This window comes from Camelus ferus, chromosome 3 (assembly GCF_009834535.1).
Source record: "Camelus ferus isolate YT-003-E chromosome 3, BCGSAC_Cfer_1.0, whole genome shotgun sequence".
Classification (NCBI taxonomy): Eukaryota; Metazoa; Chordata; class Mammalia; order Artiodactyla; family Camelidae; genus Camelus; species Camelus ferus.
The window spans coordinates 105,323,828-105,344,658 of NC_045698.1; the positions used below are offsets into that span (position 1 = coordinate 105,323,828).

The window sequence follows — 20,831 nt, forward strand, 5'->3', positions numbered from 1 at the left end:
TGAGAAAACAAAATGGAATCATAGGTCTCTTCTGGGTGGTTCACTCTAGCACCCATCTGGTGTCACTCTTTTGCCAGTGTTAAACTTCAGTGAGTATGAGAATACTCAAGGGGTCTTCTTAAAACACAGATAGCTGGACTCCATCCCCAAAGTTCCATTAAGCAGGTTGGTAGCAGAGCATGAAAATTCGCATTTCTAGCAAGTTCCCAGATGCTGCTGCTGGTTCTGGAACTCTACTTAGGAGAGTCACTGCCCTGTGCCTGGAGTCGCAGTTTAGCGACAAGAGGATCCAGCTAGGTTCCTTTTCTAGCTCTGGCACTAATCAGTTCTGTAACCTTAGACAGGCATTATTCCAAAGGAAGATCAGAGCTTCAAGATTCAATGACCATATTGTACACTTTCCATGCCTTGCTGTTTTCTTACCCACCTTAGCCTGTTACCAGTCCATATACACTACCTGGAGACAAAAAAGCACAAGGGTGGGTATCTCCAGATTTTGCAAGCGGCAAAATCCCCCCTACAAGAGTTAATATTCTCCTGGGTGACAATGCACAGAATAAAATGAATGTATGGTATTTTTCTTCCTGATGTCCAGTTATAACACATTTTCCTCTAAAGATAGAAACTGTAGACAAGTGGCATTTTAGGACACATTACAATGTATCTCATAGAGGCAGGTTATCAGCCTTAAAATCCAACAAACACGTGCTTTAATATGTAATAGAACTCAAGGAGTCCTAACCACCACCAGGAAGATACTCTATTGTTGGGACTGCAGTCTGCTCTGAAAACTGTCCTGTCCTCTGCTCCCTGCCCAACACTCCTTAAAGTTTTTATGCTTGCTGTTTGCATTTTCTCACAACTTATCCTCCTCCTCTGCCCCTACCACTTAAGGTCATTTATCTTACCATTCTCAGATTTCCTCCTTGATGGCAGTGCAAGGGCTTGTAGACCTATACAATTGTCTGGATAGGGACATGGCTGCATGGGACTTTTCCTCCTACACTCCATACTTCCATATTATTCAAATTTTGTAAAAAATTGGTCATGATTTAGGTATTACTCAGGTATTCTCATCCTTTAAGATGCAATTCAGAGATCATCTTCTCTCATTTCCATCTGCTCCACTAGCAATGAATCCATTTTGATAACATCCCATATTGCACATAGCCTCATGTGAACTGTCACCCCTGAATCCCTGGGGACCACCACAGTGCCTGGCATTTAAAAGACTCCTTAATTGCTAATCTATCTGCAAGTAAAATTAATCTCTATTACTGTTTGTATAGAATTTGCACTTTTGTACACAGGCTAAAAAAAAAAATCATGCACGCCATCACAAAATTCAAGGTAACACATTTCACTGTTTTGCAGGAGTCAGGATAATCAAGCATATTAAAACTGTCCAAAGTATTTACCTTCGTGTTTTTTGGTGGCCACACACACACACACACACACACAAAATCTAGATGCTAATTTATTAGTTTTACTGTGTCTAAATCTAGACTAAAACATTAGACTAAGCATGTTAGCACAGTACAAACCAGTTCTGCAATTAATAAAAACATATTTACTTAGCAACTGTTGAGAGCAGTTTCTAAAAATACCCACCTACCTCCTTCCAACCCTAAAAATCTAATGCAGCACTTCATCACCAAGATTTGTGCCACTGTTCATTGGCAGAGAACCAGCAGATGACTGCCTGACATCCCACAGAAATTGTTTCCAATGGTTACTTCAGTTATTTCTTCTCTGAATCAGTAACACTGCAGACTTAAAATGGTAATGTTGAGAAAAATGCCACATTTTCCTAAGACATTCTACTCCATATATGATGCTATAAAAGTACTATTGTACTGGAGAGACAGAAATCTCCCAGTGAATATACTAGTATATATCCTACCTATATAAACCTGGTTACATGCAACTGCTCCAAAAGTGTAAATGAAGTAGTCACAACCACAAGCAAAAATAACTTGATCAAATTTGATTTTTATCCAGCAAAACGCAATTTTACTTATGTATCCTATGGTTGTATTAGATATGGATAACAGGTCTTAAGTCCATCCAATACCAACAATTTCAACCAACAGGTTTAAACTGACTGAAACTAATGTTAATTTTTAATAAGACTGCTCAGTAGCAAAACTAGCAGATACTTTCTTTTCCTGTCAACACACAGATGAGGTACTTAGTGATAACTAGGTAGAGACTGGCTGGTAAGTGCAGTATTTAAAAAATCACTCTGGCTTAATGGCAAGTGCCACTAGGAAGAACAGTTTTTTTAAATGTCAACAGTATTGTTTGGTCTGGGTTTTGGACCAAAAAACCTAGTCTTGGTTTTGGGAACTTGAGTACATATGTACTGTACATCTTTTTGGCCTCACTGTCCATCAACTGATCTCTGAGACCAAAGAAAAGTAAGCTTTAGTATTTGGTCCTAAATGTAGATTCTATTAACACCAGATAGTTAAGTGGATGACTTGTTTATGAAAATCTTCCTATCACATCATTTTGAATTTTAATTCCTCCAAGGCTACCATCCTATTCAGTACTTTGTTGTTTAAGACACATAGGCAATATAAACAGTTTTAAAAGGGGAATAGTTAGTTCTCACTTAGGAAACCAAGAGAACAGGGAGAAGTACCTCCTCCAACCCTGTGCTTTGTTATCTTCAAAAGTGAAATGGAGATGACACTTACCTTATGGGAAGCTGTGACAGTTTAGGTAGAAACAGGTGAAGTGCTTATAAAAGTGCCTGGCAAAAATCACTCAGTAACTAACATCAATCTCTGGGTTTGAAGTGGTGAAAAACAGGGAGGGACACCACGGTTTAACAGTATGAAAAACTAAAGGAAATCAGGTTTAGGTTCTGGCTCTGCAAAACTTTACTGTCTTGACTGAGGTAGTCCCACACTTTCCCCAGTTATCCCATTCCACACTTTCCTCCAGTTACCCAATGGGAGTAACAGTAACTTCTGTATGATTATTAAGAGGATTGAGATGATGTACATAATCTTGAAAACTATAAAATTCGACATGAATTCACATTCTGCAAGACTTCTACGAAAACACTGAGAATAAGGATCAAAAATGTTAAAAATATTTTCAAGTGTTCAGGCACTCAGTAAAGTAGGGAGACACTTTTAAGACAATGTAAATGTTCTGCAAGTCAAAGTCTGACTTTTTAAATGAATCATTACTTTTACCTTTATTAGCTGACTTTCTACTTTAGCTTTCCTGTCTCCCCATTTTTGTATCAATATGGAAATCGTGTTCTTATTTAGTGAGTTATGTTGCTATCGATATTCTGATAATGTAACTGATAGATTTGGCCAGTAAAAACCTTCAAGTGGCTCCTGTGTCCTTCTGACATGTAACCATCACTTTTCAAGATTTCCTTCCTTTCTGGCACATCAGAATGTTCCAGGTTCATCTTGTACCTTCTCTGCCTCAGCCCTGAAGTCAGACATTTCTCCAAGGAGCCATAGTTCCCTTTAGTATTTAGAAATCAAGATCTAGGTGGTAGGTGTGCTCACTGCTACTGTAGTATCATGGACTCTAGGCCCTCAGTGGACAGAGTTGGGAAGTAAATAAAACGTTACACAGACACAGACACGTATTATGAAAGACAAAGGGTGAAGAGCTGTTTCAAATTACAGGACACTAGACAGAAACAAAGAACAATAAATGACCCTTGTTTTGGATCTGTGACAGAGCTTGAAAAAAAATGTTATGAAAGACACTAGGCTAACTGATGAAACTGAACTAGAACTAGAAAGTCAGGTCAATATTAAAATTTCTGATTTTGATAACTGCATAATGGTTGATATTAAGAGCATATCTTAACTCTTAGGAAACCTACACTAAAATACTTAGGTGTAAAAGGTTATGATTCTCAGGGAGGAGCATATAGCTTACTGGTAGAGTGCATGCTTAGCACGCAGGTCCTGGGTTCAATCCCCAGTACCTCCATTAAAACAAATAAGTAAACCTAATTACCTCCACCCAAGACAAAAAATACATATATATATATTTTTAAAAAGGCCATGATTCTCAAATGGCTTTAAAGAGCAAATGTACATACAGTAAAGGGGGCAAACTGTTGAATCAACTGTTTAATCTGTGTAAAGAGAATAAGGGGATCACTAAACTCTTCTTGTATTTTTGTTTTAAATGATGAGTTACAAAAAGAAAAAGCTTAAAAGCACACTGTCACCTAAAGGACTATACAAACCACAGGTCATTTCTAATAGGGGCCTTGCACTAAGATGATCTAGTATTAAGTTCCTGTTTGTCTTGTTAGTTTGAACAATGATAAATGAGCAATTTACTGTTTCATCAATGAAATGTTTTTATCCTGAGTACGAAGAGTTTTAAAATGATGTGTTAACATTTTGGATAGTATCAAAGAAATGTAGATATAGAACACCTAGATTTTACTATAAGCAAGTCGTTTTTGAAGGTTAGTAAAGTAGGTTCACAGAGCTGCTTAATTTCACCTTAAAATGGGGTAATCTCTTTCCACTTCCTCCAAATGATATGGTCACCATGTTGAACTGAAATTCAGATATGAACCATATAAATTTCCCTAAAATGCAACCCGAGTCTTACCAACTTCAGGAAATAAAATGCTTCTGGTATTTTTCATTCAAAATAAAGTATATTCAGCAGATTTCACCCTCTGTCCTCTTTTCAGTACCAATGGGTGATCTAACCCTCTCTCACAACTTTTAATTCTATATTCCAATGGATTCTAAAGATCTCTTTGCTTGGACTCTCTGGATAGGTTAGTCTCTTATTCAGTCACAAGTTTTCCACAATGCTTTTCCTTTTGTGGAATGATCCTGGTCTCCGACAACAGCTTAAATGGGTTCCCTACCTCTAACATATCCCTCAATCAATACTTTGTGATCCTCCCAAAGAGCACCTCCAATATTGTCCGTTCTTTCCGATGGTTCTGTAGCTATTATATTCTCTGCCACACTTAGACCCGTCTGTATTTCAGAGCTTTCCTTTGCTGCTCTCATCTTAAGATATTTGCTCCCACATTTGTTTAGACTTCTAGCCTACTCTTTCAAAAACCTTAAACAACTCCAAGAGGGTGTCCCTGATAAGTCTTCCCATAGCATCCGAACGCCTATTCTTTACCAATGGTTACTTTGGGACACAAAATTGTGATCTCCTCTACTACACTGTGAGTTAACATGGAATTATATTAGTCACCTTTTAATTCCCTGTGGCTGGTGCAGCTCCTGACAATCAAGTCAAGCTGGAATGCAGTGTGATGCTAAAATAGTTAAAATCCTTTCTTCAAACTTGTCCATACACAAATATTTACCTATGAAAAGTGTACATGACTGGAGTGATAAATAGGCCAGATTAAATAGAAAAACTGACTTTAAAATAACTGATTTATATGCCCTTGTTGGCCTCCTCACGATGAAGGACATGGACCTACTGGTCTCGTACAGACTTTCTCCACCTCCATTCTATTCATCTACTCATGCAGAAGTCATCTGAGTCAGGTGCTTTCACTCAGGTTTTGGGTGGTATTGACACCAAGTAACTCAACATTGCTCCCATACTAAAAATAATCACTAATATTACAAACATTTCTTAATTTCAATCCAGATAGATGCACATGAAAGGCAGTAGGTAGGAGTTCCTCAAAAAAAAATTTAAGGGATCTGATTTGGTAACAGGTGTAACAAACCAACTCACCCCATCAAGATGAAAAGGAACAGAGACCAAACAACTGAACTGTGTGAATTTCCAGGTCTTTCCAACTTGCCACACCTTCATTGTAGAATTCTAGCCACCTTGGGTTCAATAGCCTCGACCAACAGACACAATGTACTTGACCAACAACTTGAAACCTCTCTTGGGGCAGCTATCTTCTCTAGCAGCTCTGAAATTGCTCAACATTTTCACTACATAATCGTGTACATCCTGAAAACTGACCTAACAGGTCGTTTGAGAAAATAAATCATTTCACTTCAACAATATACTGTCTGACGATTAAATACAGAATGCACAACCTCATTAGACTGTTACACTTGACTCATTGACATCTCTGGCCGTTTCAATGGTTAGCAACGCACTAAGTTTGTCAATAAATAAAGAACTTCTACTCCCGAAGGAGCAGTAGAGGGAGTGTACTTTTTTTTGAGGGAGGAGATCCTCAAAATATTGTGAGCAATGGTAACATGGTTATAGTCTCACAAAATTTCCTTTTAAAGGAGACAGCACATCTGAGATACATAAATTCTTATAGTTGCTTGTAACATATTACTATACCTCACATAGACCCATTCACCCATTAGTCACATGGTTATCAATATTTAAAAACTGACAAGAAAAACAAAAATACCACGAAGTATCAGTCTGGCTCAGTATCAACTATCTCAGACTACTGCTGAATTTTTACGAAATAAGCTGAAAATACCTAGGCCACCCCCTCTTAAAATTCCCATGGTTCACTGTAGTCAAGTTACAAGAACTTATTCTCGGTATTTCAGCAAATGTTAGGGAAAACTAGCTCAGTCACTGGCTTGGGTTCTAAAATCCTTTTGCTAGGTATTATTACAACGGAATTAAGTTTGTAATTATTAAAGTATAACCTGCTCAAAACATTTAATAGTATTGGAAGGATTAGAAGTAGGAAAATCTTGTAATACTTGTTGATGGAAAATAACAGTAAAAGCAACCCTCCAAAATTCCACTTGTAGGTCATAGGAGCATGAGCACAACCGTATGGGAGGAGATAACCAGTCTCTCCCTTCATATATATTCTTTTTTATTTTCTTGTTATACCTTCCCAAAACAGAGACATTCAACAGTAGTTAGAATGGCCATCTCCCAACATTTAAAAAAACTGCACCCCCCAATGGGTGAACAAAGTAAAGAGTAGTAACCTAGAGTTCAGCTGAGTAAGCCACTGCGGAGCCTTAAGTGGTGAGGTCTTCCAAATTTCAGAGTGATGTGTCTTCAACTTGTATCATCATTTTACTGGAAAAACATAATTTAATTTTGGTGAAATGAGATTCATCTCCCGACAGGATTAGTAACAGCATTCACCGAATTTCACATTCTTCTTTTGTGAACTGTGAAGAAAATGAATGGTAGCTAGAAGATCATTGGGATTCCAGCTCCAGCTGCAGATGGAATGACAATATACCAGGACGAAAACACCTATTATTTTGATTTACAAAGCTAACAGCAGTTTTAAATCTGCAACTTAATTACAGACCAACTACACCACAACCTTTTCAAATGGCAAAAATACAAAAAAGTTAAGTGTTACAAAAATATTTCAGAAAAAGTGCATAGTCTAAGTGCATAGTAAATAAAAGCACTGAAAAATATCTTGCTAGAGGGAGTTCAGCTTGGAAAAGTTATTACCAGAGCTAAACATTTTTATTTTACACAAACTATACTCAAAAATAGCTTTATGAGACTGATTTCTGGCTAAAAGTATCAAAGGGTTTATTAGTCAAGAAACAAATACCTTAACTGACATGGGTGGATAGAAAGGAAACAAAGAAGCTGCCTACCCCAAAGTTCATACTCACTAGGATTTCTGCAGTATGATGGTGCTAATATATCCGTTAATGGCAGAATGTGGTAACCATTTAATTAATTATTGCTAATGTAGTTTTCAAAAAAAGTCAACAAAAAAACAAATTAAAACTGACAATCTGACCAAACGTGTCAATTTACAGTTTCAAGGTTATTTTATAAAATATCTACATTTACACGATAGGCTCCTGGCAGCATTTTCAGACAAAAGTTCTTTTAATTTATCGTGACATGCTATAAATGAATAAATTACACTAAAGAATTAAGTTTTTCTTTCTCTTGGGTCAGAAAGAGAAAAGAGCTGCATATAAAATTGAGAGAGGAAGTGCAGATAACTTCTAGAAATGGGTAGGGGCCAGGGAGGGTCAGCAATCACGTGAACCTCACATGGTGTAATGCTCTCCAAGGTTAGGAGTCTATCTGCTCAAAGCCAATTAACAAGAAATTTAAAGAAAAGCTTCACTTTATAGTTAAACCCTTTAACGCTTTCATTCTTATTCAAAATCAGTCCAGCTGTTTGTTAGTCTGAGGCTGCAAGAGTTACAATACCAAGTACTGGCTATCGACCAAGTCCTGGCAGTTGCAGCCGCAGCAGTGAGTACTGTGTCTGTAAGTCATTAAAAAAAGAAAAATGACGAATGCCTTTCCCCTACAGGAAAAAAAAATTTTTTTTAAATAAAAAAATCTGAGGAAAACTTGTAACACTAAATCTAAAATGATTTGCGAAGAAATACTATGTAACAAATGGCTTGAAGTAGTCTATTAAAAAATTAGGGAGATTTTGATTTCATAGTGAGTCAGCAAGGCATTTTTTTTGTTGTTTTTAAAAAAAATCTCATTTCCTTACAGAAACAGTTTTTAGTTTTTAATGAACTTGTAAACAAAAAAGCTCCCATTTCAAAATAAAAACAAAATCCCAGATCATATAGATGTTTACAGTGATTACATTTATCTAAGCAACATACATACATGTTCAGTTGTAAGATGTTAACTAAATTCCTGTGACAAATATGCTTTTTTTTTTAATACCAAGAACATTATAGTTAATGCAGAGTCCTAAGGATAATCTAGTAGTCACTAAATTTTTCTTAAGTCTTCACTTTAGATGCTGTTATTTCTAGCACAGGTAAGCAGGCAGAGTCTTTCATATGCTCAAACACTGGAATCTTTGGTTGCTACCATATCAGCTGGCTTGCAAACAAGAAGCCAACCATTTTAAGAATGTTTTAAGTGAACAACTTGCAAACCCCAGGATGGATAAACCCTAAGAACACACAATTGTGAGCATTTACAACCATCACAACTGTGGCTGAAGACTGTTCATGCCGTTCTTCTGAAAGGAGATCTCAAAGCAGTATAGTTCAAAACAAAAGATTTTAACAAAAAATTGGCATATGCACAATTTCTCCACCAATTTGTGTGTCAACCATTTAGTTTACTTTTCCACTTGAAAAAATGCAATAGAAAACTGGACACCATGTTTCACTATCTCAGTTAATATTCACAATTACAGCGGCTACAACTCGGGACACAGCATCACCAATGCTGCCCAGAGCCAGTTTATACTGAAATTAAGTTCTTTACACCAAGTAAATGGTTGTCCACAACCACTGGCTAGTGTACATATGAACTAAAATTTCTAGATTTGGGGAGAAACAAATGCTGCTCCGATCATCTGCTCTGCTTCTTCTGTTCCTCGATTCATGCTTAGAAACCTATTTAAAAAAATTAAAACAGAAAAGAGAATGTTAAAACTCCAACTTAAAAAATTTCCTCAACCACACCTAAAGTAGGAAAATTACTTTAAGAATGACAACTCATGTTATTTTTATCTGCTTGAAAATCACTAAGAAACTTTTCTGTTCTAGATGCTTCTAGACAGGAGTAGTGTACAGTGAACTAAAGCCTTCCAGTCTCAAGGCAGAGAACTATAGGTAATTCCAATGAGCCTGTTTGGTTTACTTCTGTACTTCTAGAACCTAGAACACATTATGTGTTCAAATATTTCTCAAATAAGAAATAAAATTACTTTATCAACTAGAAAGCACAGTTTTAAATATACCATGAACAGGAAATTTTCTGTACATTATTTCTAATACAAATGAGGAATAATAGACTTTAGTAATAAATGTATTCAAGGCATAATTATCGAGTTATTCCACTGAACACACATCTGATAAGATTTCTACACAGAAACCTTAGATCTTTAAAAATTCTTTACTTCTATCAGTTATATTAAAAAGACTAGGTTTTATCACTGATTCAAAAATGTAAACAAGTGAGGTTTTTTTGAGTTTTCTTCAGGCTTTCCCCCTATAGACACACCTTTACCACAAATTAGACCTTAGGGTTTCCACATAAGGGCAGGTTTGAGTACAAGGCTGCTTCAGATAAATAATGGCTGTGTGTTCTATCCACAGCTAAAGGCAATCAGAGAAAATATGACTCTCTATTAACTACAAGCTTTATCTGTGGCTAAAGGTAGAGAAAATATGCCTGTCTCTCAATATCCTGAAAATCTCATCAACATCTCTCACCTACAGTCCTTCTTTAAGGTTTCAATGCCCCTAGGTCCAACCCCTTCTCTTAGAGCCAAACTAATTTACAGCTCATTTTAGCCCACTCTGATTGCTCACTTCCTTTTGCACAAACCATGTTTTTGTCAATCAGAAGATGCTTCTTTTCTTGTACTTCAACATTTGCCAGACTATCTCCAACGTGCTTTGTGGGAAAAATACTTCTGTAATTTACTTCTCAAGCATGTATGCCTTGGTTTTTTCAAAGATAATACCAAACAATTACAGATCATTTCTTGGTAAATATTCTCCCACTTGTTAACGAGGAGGTTTTTCATTTAAGGGCAGAAAGTCATCTTTGTTTATTTAGAAAATATAGTGTGACAAGCCTCAAGAACAAAGATGTGAGTATCGAACTTCTCTATCTCTCCATAGTGCCTAACATGGTAGATGCAAAATAGATCTTTGTTGCCTGACCAAGTAATAAATTTATAAAGCAAATGCCAAAAATGAAAGATAATGAAACTTTCTGAAAATGTACTTTACCACAGGAATATTACCCATTTGATGCATATTATTAAATAGGATTAACAACACAAGCACAAAGAAATTGTCAAATCAAACCTGAATTAAAGTTTAAAAATCTAACCATATCCTGTAACTTAGTTCCAATGTTAAGATACAAGAGTATTTTAAAACAAATTAAAACTATGGATTAGCTAAATAACAATGACTTTATCCCAATGAGCAACTGGTTCCATGTACTGCACATATACATACACATAATAATAATTTATACATATATGTACTATATATACACACACACACGTAAGAAAAATGTTTTCACAACTCTTAAACTCTTGGACTTTCTTTTCCCATAGCTTTCTTATACATTATACTGAATTATTTAATTACAGGTATCTCCTACTTGTCAAAATTTCACCTTATGCCACTTCACTTTTTACAAAAGACCTACATTATTACCTGTTTCACTAACTGGAAATCCAAAGGATACTTGATTTTACGAAAGAAAGTAAAAAACGAATATAGTGTTCAGTGTTTTATAGCAAGTCATTACAGAGGTAGCATGTGCCCTGAGTAGTGAGTGGCACTGCCAAGTTCCTTCCCTGGGAACTACCCTCAGCCTCAAGGGGCCCACAGCTTTGAACAGTGTCTGTGAGCATCTGTGCGTTACCTTGATTTATTGGCAAGAGGTATCCTAAGGTAATTATTTCTTCACTTTACAGCATTTTAGCTTACAAAAAATTTCACTGGAATGCTTATTTTCAGATAGCAGGGGAAACTTGTACTACATTGAATATCCAAACAGCTTTAAAATGGAAACCACTGTCACTAACAAACTAAAAGAAAACATGTTACATTTTCAGTTAAAATATTAGAAAACTCTTGTCTTTAATATGGATAAAAGTTTTATCTAGGTAAGAATTGTATCTGTTCATCTTTTAATCTGATACTTGAAGAACTATTGGGTCAATTAATGATTACAGTTGTTTAGGGGCTCGTTAAAGGCTAGCCTAACAATATTCCTCGTAGAGAAGAGCGTCAAATCCAGATTTAACTCTTCAGATTGGCCAATGGTAGGATACTCCACCCAGAGATCAGTGTATCTCCAATGAATCAGTCCTAAAATGTTACTGATGTTTAAGAAAAATCTCAATAGAAGCATTCAGCAGGTATTCAGTATTCAATCTTCAAGTACTAAGCATTCTTTTCTCCAGTGTGCATCAGTCCTTGGCTTGTCTTGTAGTTTAGGTGGTGTCTCCTGGCTTCTAAAAGTCCAAAAACCCATCTTCACCGCAACAGTTAAAATAAGGAATGACTCCTTTTGTTCCTAAAAAAGAGAGGGGGAAAAAGTTAAAATAGGGTTGGAGGATTAATGTGACAAATTTAGGAGTTAATAGCTACATTTAAGTTTCTTTTCAAATATGCAAAAAGAAAAGAAACTTTTATTTTCATACAACTAACCTGGAGATTCTATCCCTCAATCTGAAATCTGTAAAGTATGCATCTGCTCCTATTTGTGAATTAACTTCAGACGAATCTGATTTTTTTCAATAGAACCACAAACTCGTTCACAGAGATATTTACACAAAGTAAGGCTGGAAAGTCTGTGATGGACTTTCAAAATTCAGGCTCTTTTGCACAATATAAGGAATTAACTTTTAGAAATTAATTTTGACTAATATTCACATTCACTATGCAATGCCGTTTATATTAAGTAAGTTTTCCTATAATATGCTAGTGGTTTTTTTTTTGGTTTCATAGAATCAAGCTTAGAGAATTCTGAATCAGATGGGCAGTATAAAGGTTAATGAAAAACAAAAAAACTAGACTAACTCTCCCTTTTCCACAGTAACTAAAAATGTATCAAGTTGGGAAAAAGATAAAGGAAAGAGATTTTATTTTTACAAATAAGATAAATGACAATTTAAGTACAGCGGGTACACATCATCTCTAAACTGCATTAAAAAAAGACTGATGATCTGGTTTCTTTTGTCTTCCCTTTTACAGAATACATCCTGCTACAGATTTCTGAGGTTGTTGAATTTTAAAATACCTGTTACGAATGATTCCTTCCCCAACTGGTAGATGGTCTGCATTATACACCACTGAGTCACAGCAACACTGTACTCTTCTAGGTCTTCTGATGGTTGTTGTTAATCTGACAAGTCGAAAAGTCTGATAGGTCCAGCAAGCCTTGGATATGTGGGCTTCAGATGACCACAAATCAACTCTTGAGCCCATCTTCATTTCCTGTTGGGTTATTTGGTTCTTTTCTCTCCAGCTTTATTGTCCACAGTAAAAACAAGCTGACAAAAATTTCAGCAAGCAGATGCAGCTCCCTGGCACTTCTTTGGATTGAGAGTATTCAGAGCAGATCAGTCTCTCCAGATATTTCAAGGTCTTCCCCTGTGATTTGGGTTACATTGCTGAATGACCAGCCACGATCCTAGCAGCAATTGGTGAAGCCAGAAAAAGTTAAGCTAGACATAAATGGTAGGTGAAGCCCAGTAAATACTGGAAGGTAATTCAAGGAAGACCATGGACATGGTAGGATAATGTGATGGAAAAATACTTCTAATCTATTAAATGCCAATAACTTGACATCCATGTATATTATGATACACCTATGCTTAGTATTGATGGCTGAAATAGTGAACAGATGGGTTGAGATGCTGAGAATAGAATTATGTGAAGATCCAACTTTGGCTCTACTACCTTCTGAAATTCTCCCCATCTCTGCCACACTCAACTAAAGAAATGGTGAACTTAAATGGATTCTAAGTGTCCTAAAAATATTTCCTTTACTACTTCTTAAATTTCTTGAAAAGTACCTTCCAGATAATCACATAGAGTTGAACAAAAGAAAGTGAAAATGCATTTGGAAGTATCAGATGTAAAACTTTTATATTTCTCTTTAATGTGTATAAAAACAGTAATTAGTCTTGTGGTACCTGAACACTTAAATATAGTACTGATGATGGTGGGCATTAGGAGTGATGTCTTGTTTGTTAGTCTTTTGATGGGCTTCAGAATGGAATATTTCAAAAGATCTTTTCTTGAGAAAAGTAAACAGAAGTCTATTACATGTAAGAAGCCCATCTAAGCTGGATAAGTTGGACTTTAAAGTCTTTGCACATTCTTGCAAACTGTTAAGACAATTTATAGCTTTTCATGGAAGAAACATCAGGTATATAGATTTCCCCCCCAAAATCTTATAAAACATATTAGTAAATGTCACTATTGAGGGAAATGATTTCCCCTCAGGAACTGATGTTCCTGCAAATTACAGAGATCTACCTGCTGAAGATTCTTTTAAGAAACTGAATTCTCTGATGTGGAAGCCCCTGAAAGTATAACTTGCAAATAACAAATCATATGATGTATTTTAAAAGCACTTCTAAAATCTTACCTAGAAAAATGTACTATGTTTTTTTCTGCCACCCTCAAACCTGCTATGCTTTCATGGCTTTATATATGGTGGATTCTGTGTAAGTTTTGTTTAGGGCACTAAGTTCTATATCCAAAATAAAACAAGTCAGATTAAAATTTTGTTGTTTGTATTCTGTGGAGTGGCAAGTTTTAATAGCAAGCAATATTTTGTTTGGAGTCAAAACACAGCACTTAGAAATGCATTTCTGAAAGTAATCAATAATATGTAGTATGTTTATGAAAAATCTAATTCTTCAAAATGTTACACGTCTGTGTTTATGTGATAATTTGTATAACTCTTGTATCTAATAATGCTATAAATTTTTTGTAAGATTTTAAGTTGCTTTTATGAAAAATAACTACAATACAAAAGAAGGATTAAACTTAAGTTTAATTACAGTTTCTTCCAAGGAAACATACTAACTCAGTGGATCCAACTTCTCATCTTTAAGACCTGGATAAAGCAGGACAAAAATTCTGCTTGTTTATTGAGTAAAACACACACAGTAAACTAACAATGGAACTAGCTCAAAACAAGGTAATTTTTTCTGAAGGCTGCTGAATGCCTGAAGTAAAATATTCTAGGTCAGATTAGATTTCAATCTAATTTTCAGTTCCAGAAACTGTAACTTGTGATGATCCTATTATCCCAGTCAGCTTTAGGAAAAAATTGGTTTCATTTTGAGAGAAAAAGCAAATACACTGTAGGTGTCAAGTGTAGGAAGTTCTCAGTTTTGAGACTCTGTGTGGTCTTACCTAAACGGTAGGACCATTCCTCAGCAATACTAGCTACCTACCTCATTAAGAACTTGTTGATACTAGGATTAGTTACACAATGATTAAAACACTCAGAAGAGACAATTACGTCCCAGCTATGATGCAGAGGCAGAACACTGTGCAAACATTAGTGTTTGCTATCCTGAGCTCAAATTTCATCATGTAAGAACCCCACTACATTAAACCTTCAACAGTGAATCCTTCCCAAATACAGAAACATGGCATCTCAACTTCATTCCTAATGGATGAGCTGCTGGGATGAGGATGACATCAGTTAATTACATTTCTTGAAAAGTATCCTGAGATTAGAGTTTATTTTTAAATAACAGAATTTTAAAAATTCAACACTAAAAACATGGACCAAAGAAGAACAAGTTCAGACTAGAGCAGTCATTCAGAAATTAAGTAACTAGAAACAAAAAACAAACCGTACCTGCCCACCACTTCCAGGAGGCAGGCAGGTATCAATCAGGAGGTAAGCCCCAGAAGGGGGAAAAGAAAAACGAAGGAATAACAGGAGTCAAACTGTACGGCAGCAGTGGAAAGAAATGGCACCGTGCACTAACAATTCTACTCCTTAGTAGCACTAAGAGTGCCACAGACAGAAAGAAAGGAAACAGGTAGCAGCTCAATGGTCTCTGCCCCGTTTGCCCCCAACCCCACAATTTGCAAGGACTAACTGCAGGATTCAGTTCCACAGTGGATCCCTGAATATTTGCATAATATAAAAAATAAAGTCAAAAGAAAAGAATCATTTTGAAATTAACATCTGTAGCTGAATAGCAACTAAAAGAGGTTTATTTTTGTGACTAGACAAGATGTGTCAAGCTTTTCAGTTACTTGAGCATGTAAGAGAATAAATGAGGTGCTCTGCAACTGAGAAGATAAGACACTGTGGGGGCAATGCCAGACTCACCTCCTGAAATTAGATCATATTCACAATTTTCCATTTTAAATGCTAATGCATTAACATGCAGAAAAATTCTTAAAACTGTTAGTCTGAAAGTCAAAATACCATGGCTAACCAGATTCATTATCAAAAATCAACAAGTGTTAGGTCTAGGATTTTGGATTGATTGATTATACCATATTCCCAACACCAAATGTTTATTTTGGAAAGAGTTAATGAATGAGTAAAAAAGATGCAGTTGTTAAAAATGACCCAAAATCCCAAGAGAAATGATATAATATACACACATATATGTATATACAATACATATACATATATATATGAACAAGGACATTTGGGTTTAAAGTTAGTAGTCAAATTTTCCAAGGACGTCTTTTTTTAAAAACAAAGAGCCAAATTCTTATGTATTTTAAAACCACCTCCTCGATCTAACACTGTTAGAAATGAATAATTACCCAATTTTGTGTTCAATTTTTTTTCCCCTGTAACGTCACTTGGTTCTTGGCTACTAACCTTTCATGTTACTCTTGGTTTTGTCAGTTTGCTTGCCTGTGGGGGTTTGGGCCTGCTGACCCTGCCCACTTGAAGAGGCTGCCTGCTGTGCTGCTTTCTGCTTTAACATTGTCCAATCAAATGTGTAGTCATATTGGTGATTCAGGGTCCTGGAAAATACAAAATTATATACATCAATCCATTAGTAACAGGGTCCAGTTTAATACTGTACTGAACTTTCAAAACAATGAGAGCATTTTTCAGGGAAATGAATCTTTTAGGTGTGGTAGCTTTTAAGAGATTTCTTTCCCTATAGATGACTGTTCAGTTAAGTCTACTTTTTACATGTCATGATTGGAGAGAAATGATGTCACCACTTTGGTCTGCTGTATTCAAGAAGAATAAATCCTTCCCCTTTTCAAAAAGAAGCTGCCTTTAAACTTTCCTGAAAGGAGCAGGGGAGTGGGAATGAAAGCATGAGCAACTAAAACCAAGTCAAGCTACCAATTATCCAGGGGGATAATGAGAATAGGAGGTACCTTCTAAAAATAATACGGAGTAGACATAGGACTGCAAGTCTGTGAAAGAGACATCTATGCTGGTGGTTTGGAAAGACTTTGCTGGAATTAGAGATTACCTCCAATTCTTCTCTTCCAACTAAGATTCTGAGCTACATATACTCTATTTTCTACATATATAGTTTGTTCCAAGACCATTTGTGGGCTGCACCTAGGGATCCCAAAGTTTGGGCCTGCCCCTACGCTGTCATAAACTCCGTAACTGTCTGATACTTCAACTGCTCTTCAGCTAGAATTGAATAGAGTTCTCTATCAAGTTGGGGAGTCCCAAGTGCCACCAACAGCCACTTGTATCTAATGTGAATTGTGTAACTATTGTGGAAAACATACTCTACTTTGAGTCTGATTCAACAGTTTCTCCATCCCAAACTAAAATATTTCAACAACATTTGGAAATGGAAAAATGTCAAAACTTACAGGTTAACATTTTATTCATAAGGATTAGACATAATTTTACTTACTACTTGTCAGAATAGATAATGTTGGGTGGATTTAACTAATTTCCCTCGCTGGAGTTTATAGTTTTAAAAACCTACCTGAAAAGAATGCGGAATAGCTGCCTCAGGTACATGTAATCCGGGGCTTCTTCAAAGCGCAGCCCACGACAATAGTTTAAGTACATGGCAAATTCTGCAGGAAACCCCTACAAGTTTAAGAGTTAAAACACAAAGTAAAAAAACAAATTTATTTAAGACAGAAAAAAAGAGGTATTTAAATACAAGCGAAAACTGTATTTGAGGATGTTTTACTACTTTGTTGGAAGATCTGAGAACTTAAAAAAACTATACTATGACTTGGTATTCACATAAATTTAACAAAATTTTATTGTTCTGAGCACCTTATTATGTACAATATCTTTTAATACTGGTAGAAGAAAATAAGTATCCTTTTCCTATATCATGTTTTTAAATAATCCAGATATCCCACTTGTTAATCTATTATTTTATGAGTATCTAATAATCGGATAGTAACAATGAACAAATGACAAAACGGAAGCCAGCAATGTTCTTTGCTAGAACAAGGTAAGTAATGGGTACTCCATTCTGAAATTACTTTTCTTTTTTAATAGTAGTAGAGAAATATATATACACAGAAAAATCAAATCACCAAGAGTGCAATCATACAAAGCAACTGCTATTATGATATAGATCAATCCAATGTCCTACAAATTGACCAGGCTTGTCTTTTCTTTTTCCCATAACTGTTACTAAATTCCATTCATAAAAGCCTGCTTTTTCCCATTAACAGATTGCAAGCATTCTTCTAGGTTATTTCCAACCTCTTCACAAACTTCAAATACACTGCATATTATTTGATCTAGCAAATATATCATAATTAACCTGTTCCCTATAATTGGACATTTAGGGGATTCCAATTTTTCTCTATTATAAACAACACTAATAAGTACATCCATAGGCATGAACTTTTTCATTGTCTGGTTTCTTAGGAAAGATTCTTGAGGATTTATATAAACATTTTTAAGGCTGTAGATATTGGTCACCAAAGGACTTCACCCTCAGGAATGCAGAAATAAATTATTAAAACAAAAATCCATACAACTCCCCCCCTTGAGTGTATGTGAATTGTTAAGGGAGGTGAGTTAAAAGATGCAGTCTCTTCCCACAATCTTATGCTTTTGAGAAATTTTTCACACCCAGAAGGTAGAATGTATACACCTGCAACACTTATTTTTATTGATTGCATTGATGCAAATAGATTTAATTTTTACAAAATACCTTCATACTGTTTCATTTTTCAGGGGACAGCTAAAACTAAAATATTGTACATTTTTATTGTTTAAAAAACACTTATTAAGACTTTTAAATTCTGAATATATATTCATGGTCTGCATTGATGATAAGCAGCATTTAGCAAATGAACTTGCTTTTACACGTATTACAAACAGAGTTAACGACAACGGAAGAACTGAAGGTCAAATAGTGAATTTTATGCAGTCACCTTATGAAAACAGGCAAAACCTTGACAAAATCACCAACACCACTTACATTACACATGTGAAATAAGAAGTGCCTCGGGACCGTGAGATTAAAAACAATCCCACTACTTAAAGTAATACCTGATACTGCCGTGTTCACTGTGCCCTGAATCAATTTTATGTTTCTAATCCAGAAATACATAGTATACAAATTTTTAAGATCAAAATTAAGATGTAGCCCACAAGTAGAGAATGTACCAAATCCTCCCTTTCTTTTCCTGTAAAAATGGCTGAATTTCCCGATAAGGCAATGAATCTTTGGAAGTAAGTAGTGTAAGAAAATATAATGTTTTGCTTCCTAAAGTGTAAGATTTTTAAGTTATTTGGGTGGGGAGGACAATTAACATGAATATTTTATTCATTAACCTAAAACATATTTCATAATTTAAAACAAATCCCAAAGAGCCCCAAAAGATCATATTCTCCCAAACCATCCCCTCTTTTCCTGTAGGTGTGTAGGAAAAGAGAAAGCAAATTTGTGGATGCATAAAAACATCACCACTTTCCCCCCTTCCACAAAGTACTATTTCAATTCATGCTGGTTTCTCCCTTCTATCGCCCAACTATGTAATTATAGTTTTGTAATCATTTCAGGTATGCAACTGTCACAAAGATGACCAGCGGTCTTCTTTCTATGAAAGGGACCATGATCATCCATCATGACAACAAATATCTTTCCATTCTCAACTCACATGCCTCTCTATAAAGTCTGAGATTTCAGAGAAATGAACCTCATTCATCTATGATGCCATCTATATTGTTGAACACTTGCTATATTTCGACTGTTCTGATCTGCCTGCCTTTGTTTCCCTAACTCCTTGATATTCCAATTGTGGATATCCTTTCTTCTCCAGAAGCAGTTTAGGGATAAGGGGAGTATTTCTTACTTTAATTTTCTCATGGATTGATATGGTTCTATTAGAAAAATTTGCCTGCCTTCTTATTTTTCCTCCAGTTTCAAACAGATTAGATTATAGGGCCCAAACAAACCAGAAACATAAAACAATATTTAAAATGACTCATATGTTCAAGCTATTCTTAGAGATATCTAGATCATCAAAAATTAAATTTAAAATAATAAAATAGCTACCTAATAGGGTGCTTAGCTTCTGGAGCACAGAAGTAAAATGTTCCCTTTTTGGGGATCACTCATATTTAAAACCAAAAACAAAAACAAAAACAAAAAACTCATCATGTACACTGACCTTACATAAAACTTCAACAGGTGTGGACATCTTCTTTTCGCTAATTTTTTCATATTTTTGCTTCTTTGTTGCAGCCTGTGGAAAATGAATTAAACCACACAGACATACTCAACACTACTGAGAAGAACCTTATTAGTTTAACACACTAGACATAAAAGTAAAATTTGATATTCAAGAGAAATCATAGCCTAGGATAAAAAAGAATTCCAAGTATAATGCATCTGAATTTTTCTTTTCCTAAACTGTTAACTTTTCACATGACTTCCTACTTTAAGAATGTTTTTAGTTATTAGGAAAGGATGAGTCTAACAGGAACATCAAGATGCATGATTTAAGTAAAAATGGGTAGAGTTAAACTTGAAATGAGATTTTGGGGGGGAAAAGAGGGGGAGAAATAAGATTTCTTAACCCACATTCAACAACAGGGCAAATATATAAGCAGATCAATACCACCCCTCCAAAAAAAGTGCCCATGATTTAGTGACATTTATAATTGATGTTAAGTCAAAATGTTTCTGCAACAAAGAAGTATTCATACTGGATAATGTTACCTAAACAACACTGAACTCAGATGCTCAATAAATAAAGGGACCATTTTCCTTTAAAGGACCAATAAAATATCAAATAGCCATTAAATTCTAGAACATAGTACTTCATCATTAACACACAAATATTCACAAAAGTAATGGTAAAACTAATTAACAGGAAGAAGTAAAATGTTAAGATAACTAAATAATATAGCTAGAATTACTGGATAAACCAGTTCCACTATACATAAAAGTATATGTGGATTGTCAACATAATGGTAATACATCAAAATGA

General features: G+C 35.4%; 1 protein-coding gene across 7 annotated transcripts in view; it reads right to left on the minus strand.

Moving 5' to 3' along the window:
• Positions 1-6,782: 6,782 nt before the first annotated feature.
• The window catches only part of CSNK1A1 (casein kinase 1 alpha 1), a 44,185-nt gene continuing 30,136 nt past the window's right edge, over positions 6,783-20,831 (minus strand). For 2 of the 7 annotated variants that reach the window (XM_006175913.3, XM_006175914.3), the window contains 4 exons: positions 20,010-20,084; positions 17,345-17,451; positions 16,252-16,400; positions 6,783-9,296 (listed from right to left, as the gene is read on the minus strand). In XM_006175913.3, coding sequence (XP_006175975.1) covers positions 9,289-9,296; positions 16,252-16,400; positions 17,345-17,451; positions 20,010-20,084 — 339 coding nt within the window. In that variant the 3' untranslated portion in view covers positions 6,783-9,288. Of the gene's footprint in view, positions 9,297-9,779; positions 11,950-12,674; positions 14,506-16,246; positions 16,401-17,344; positions 17,452-20,009; positions 20,085-20,831 lie in introns of those variants that run through there. The other 5 variants (XR_004318819.1, XR_004318820.1, XM_014551700.2 and 2 more) reach the window with 5 other exon arrangements.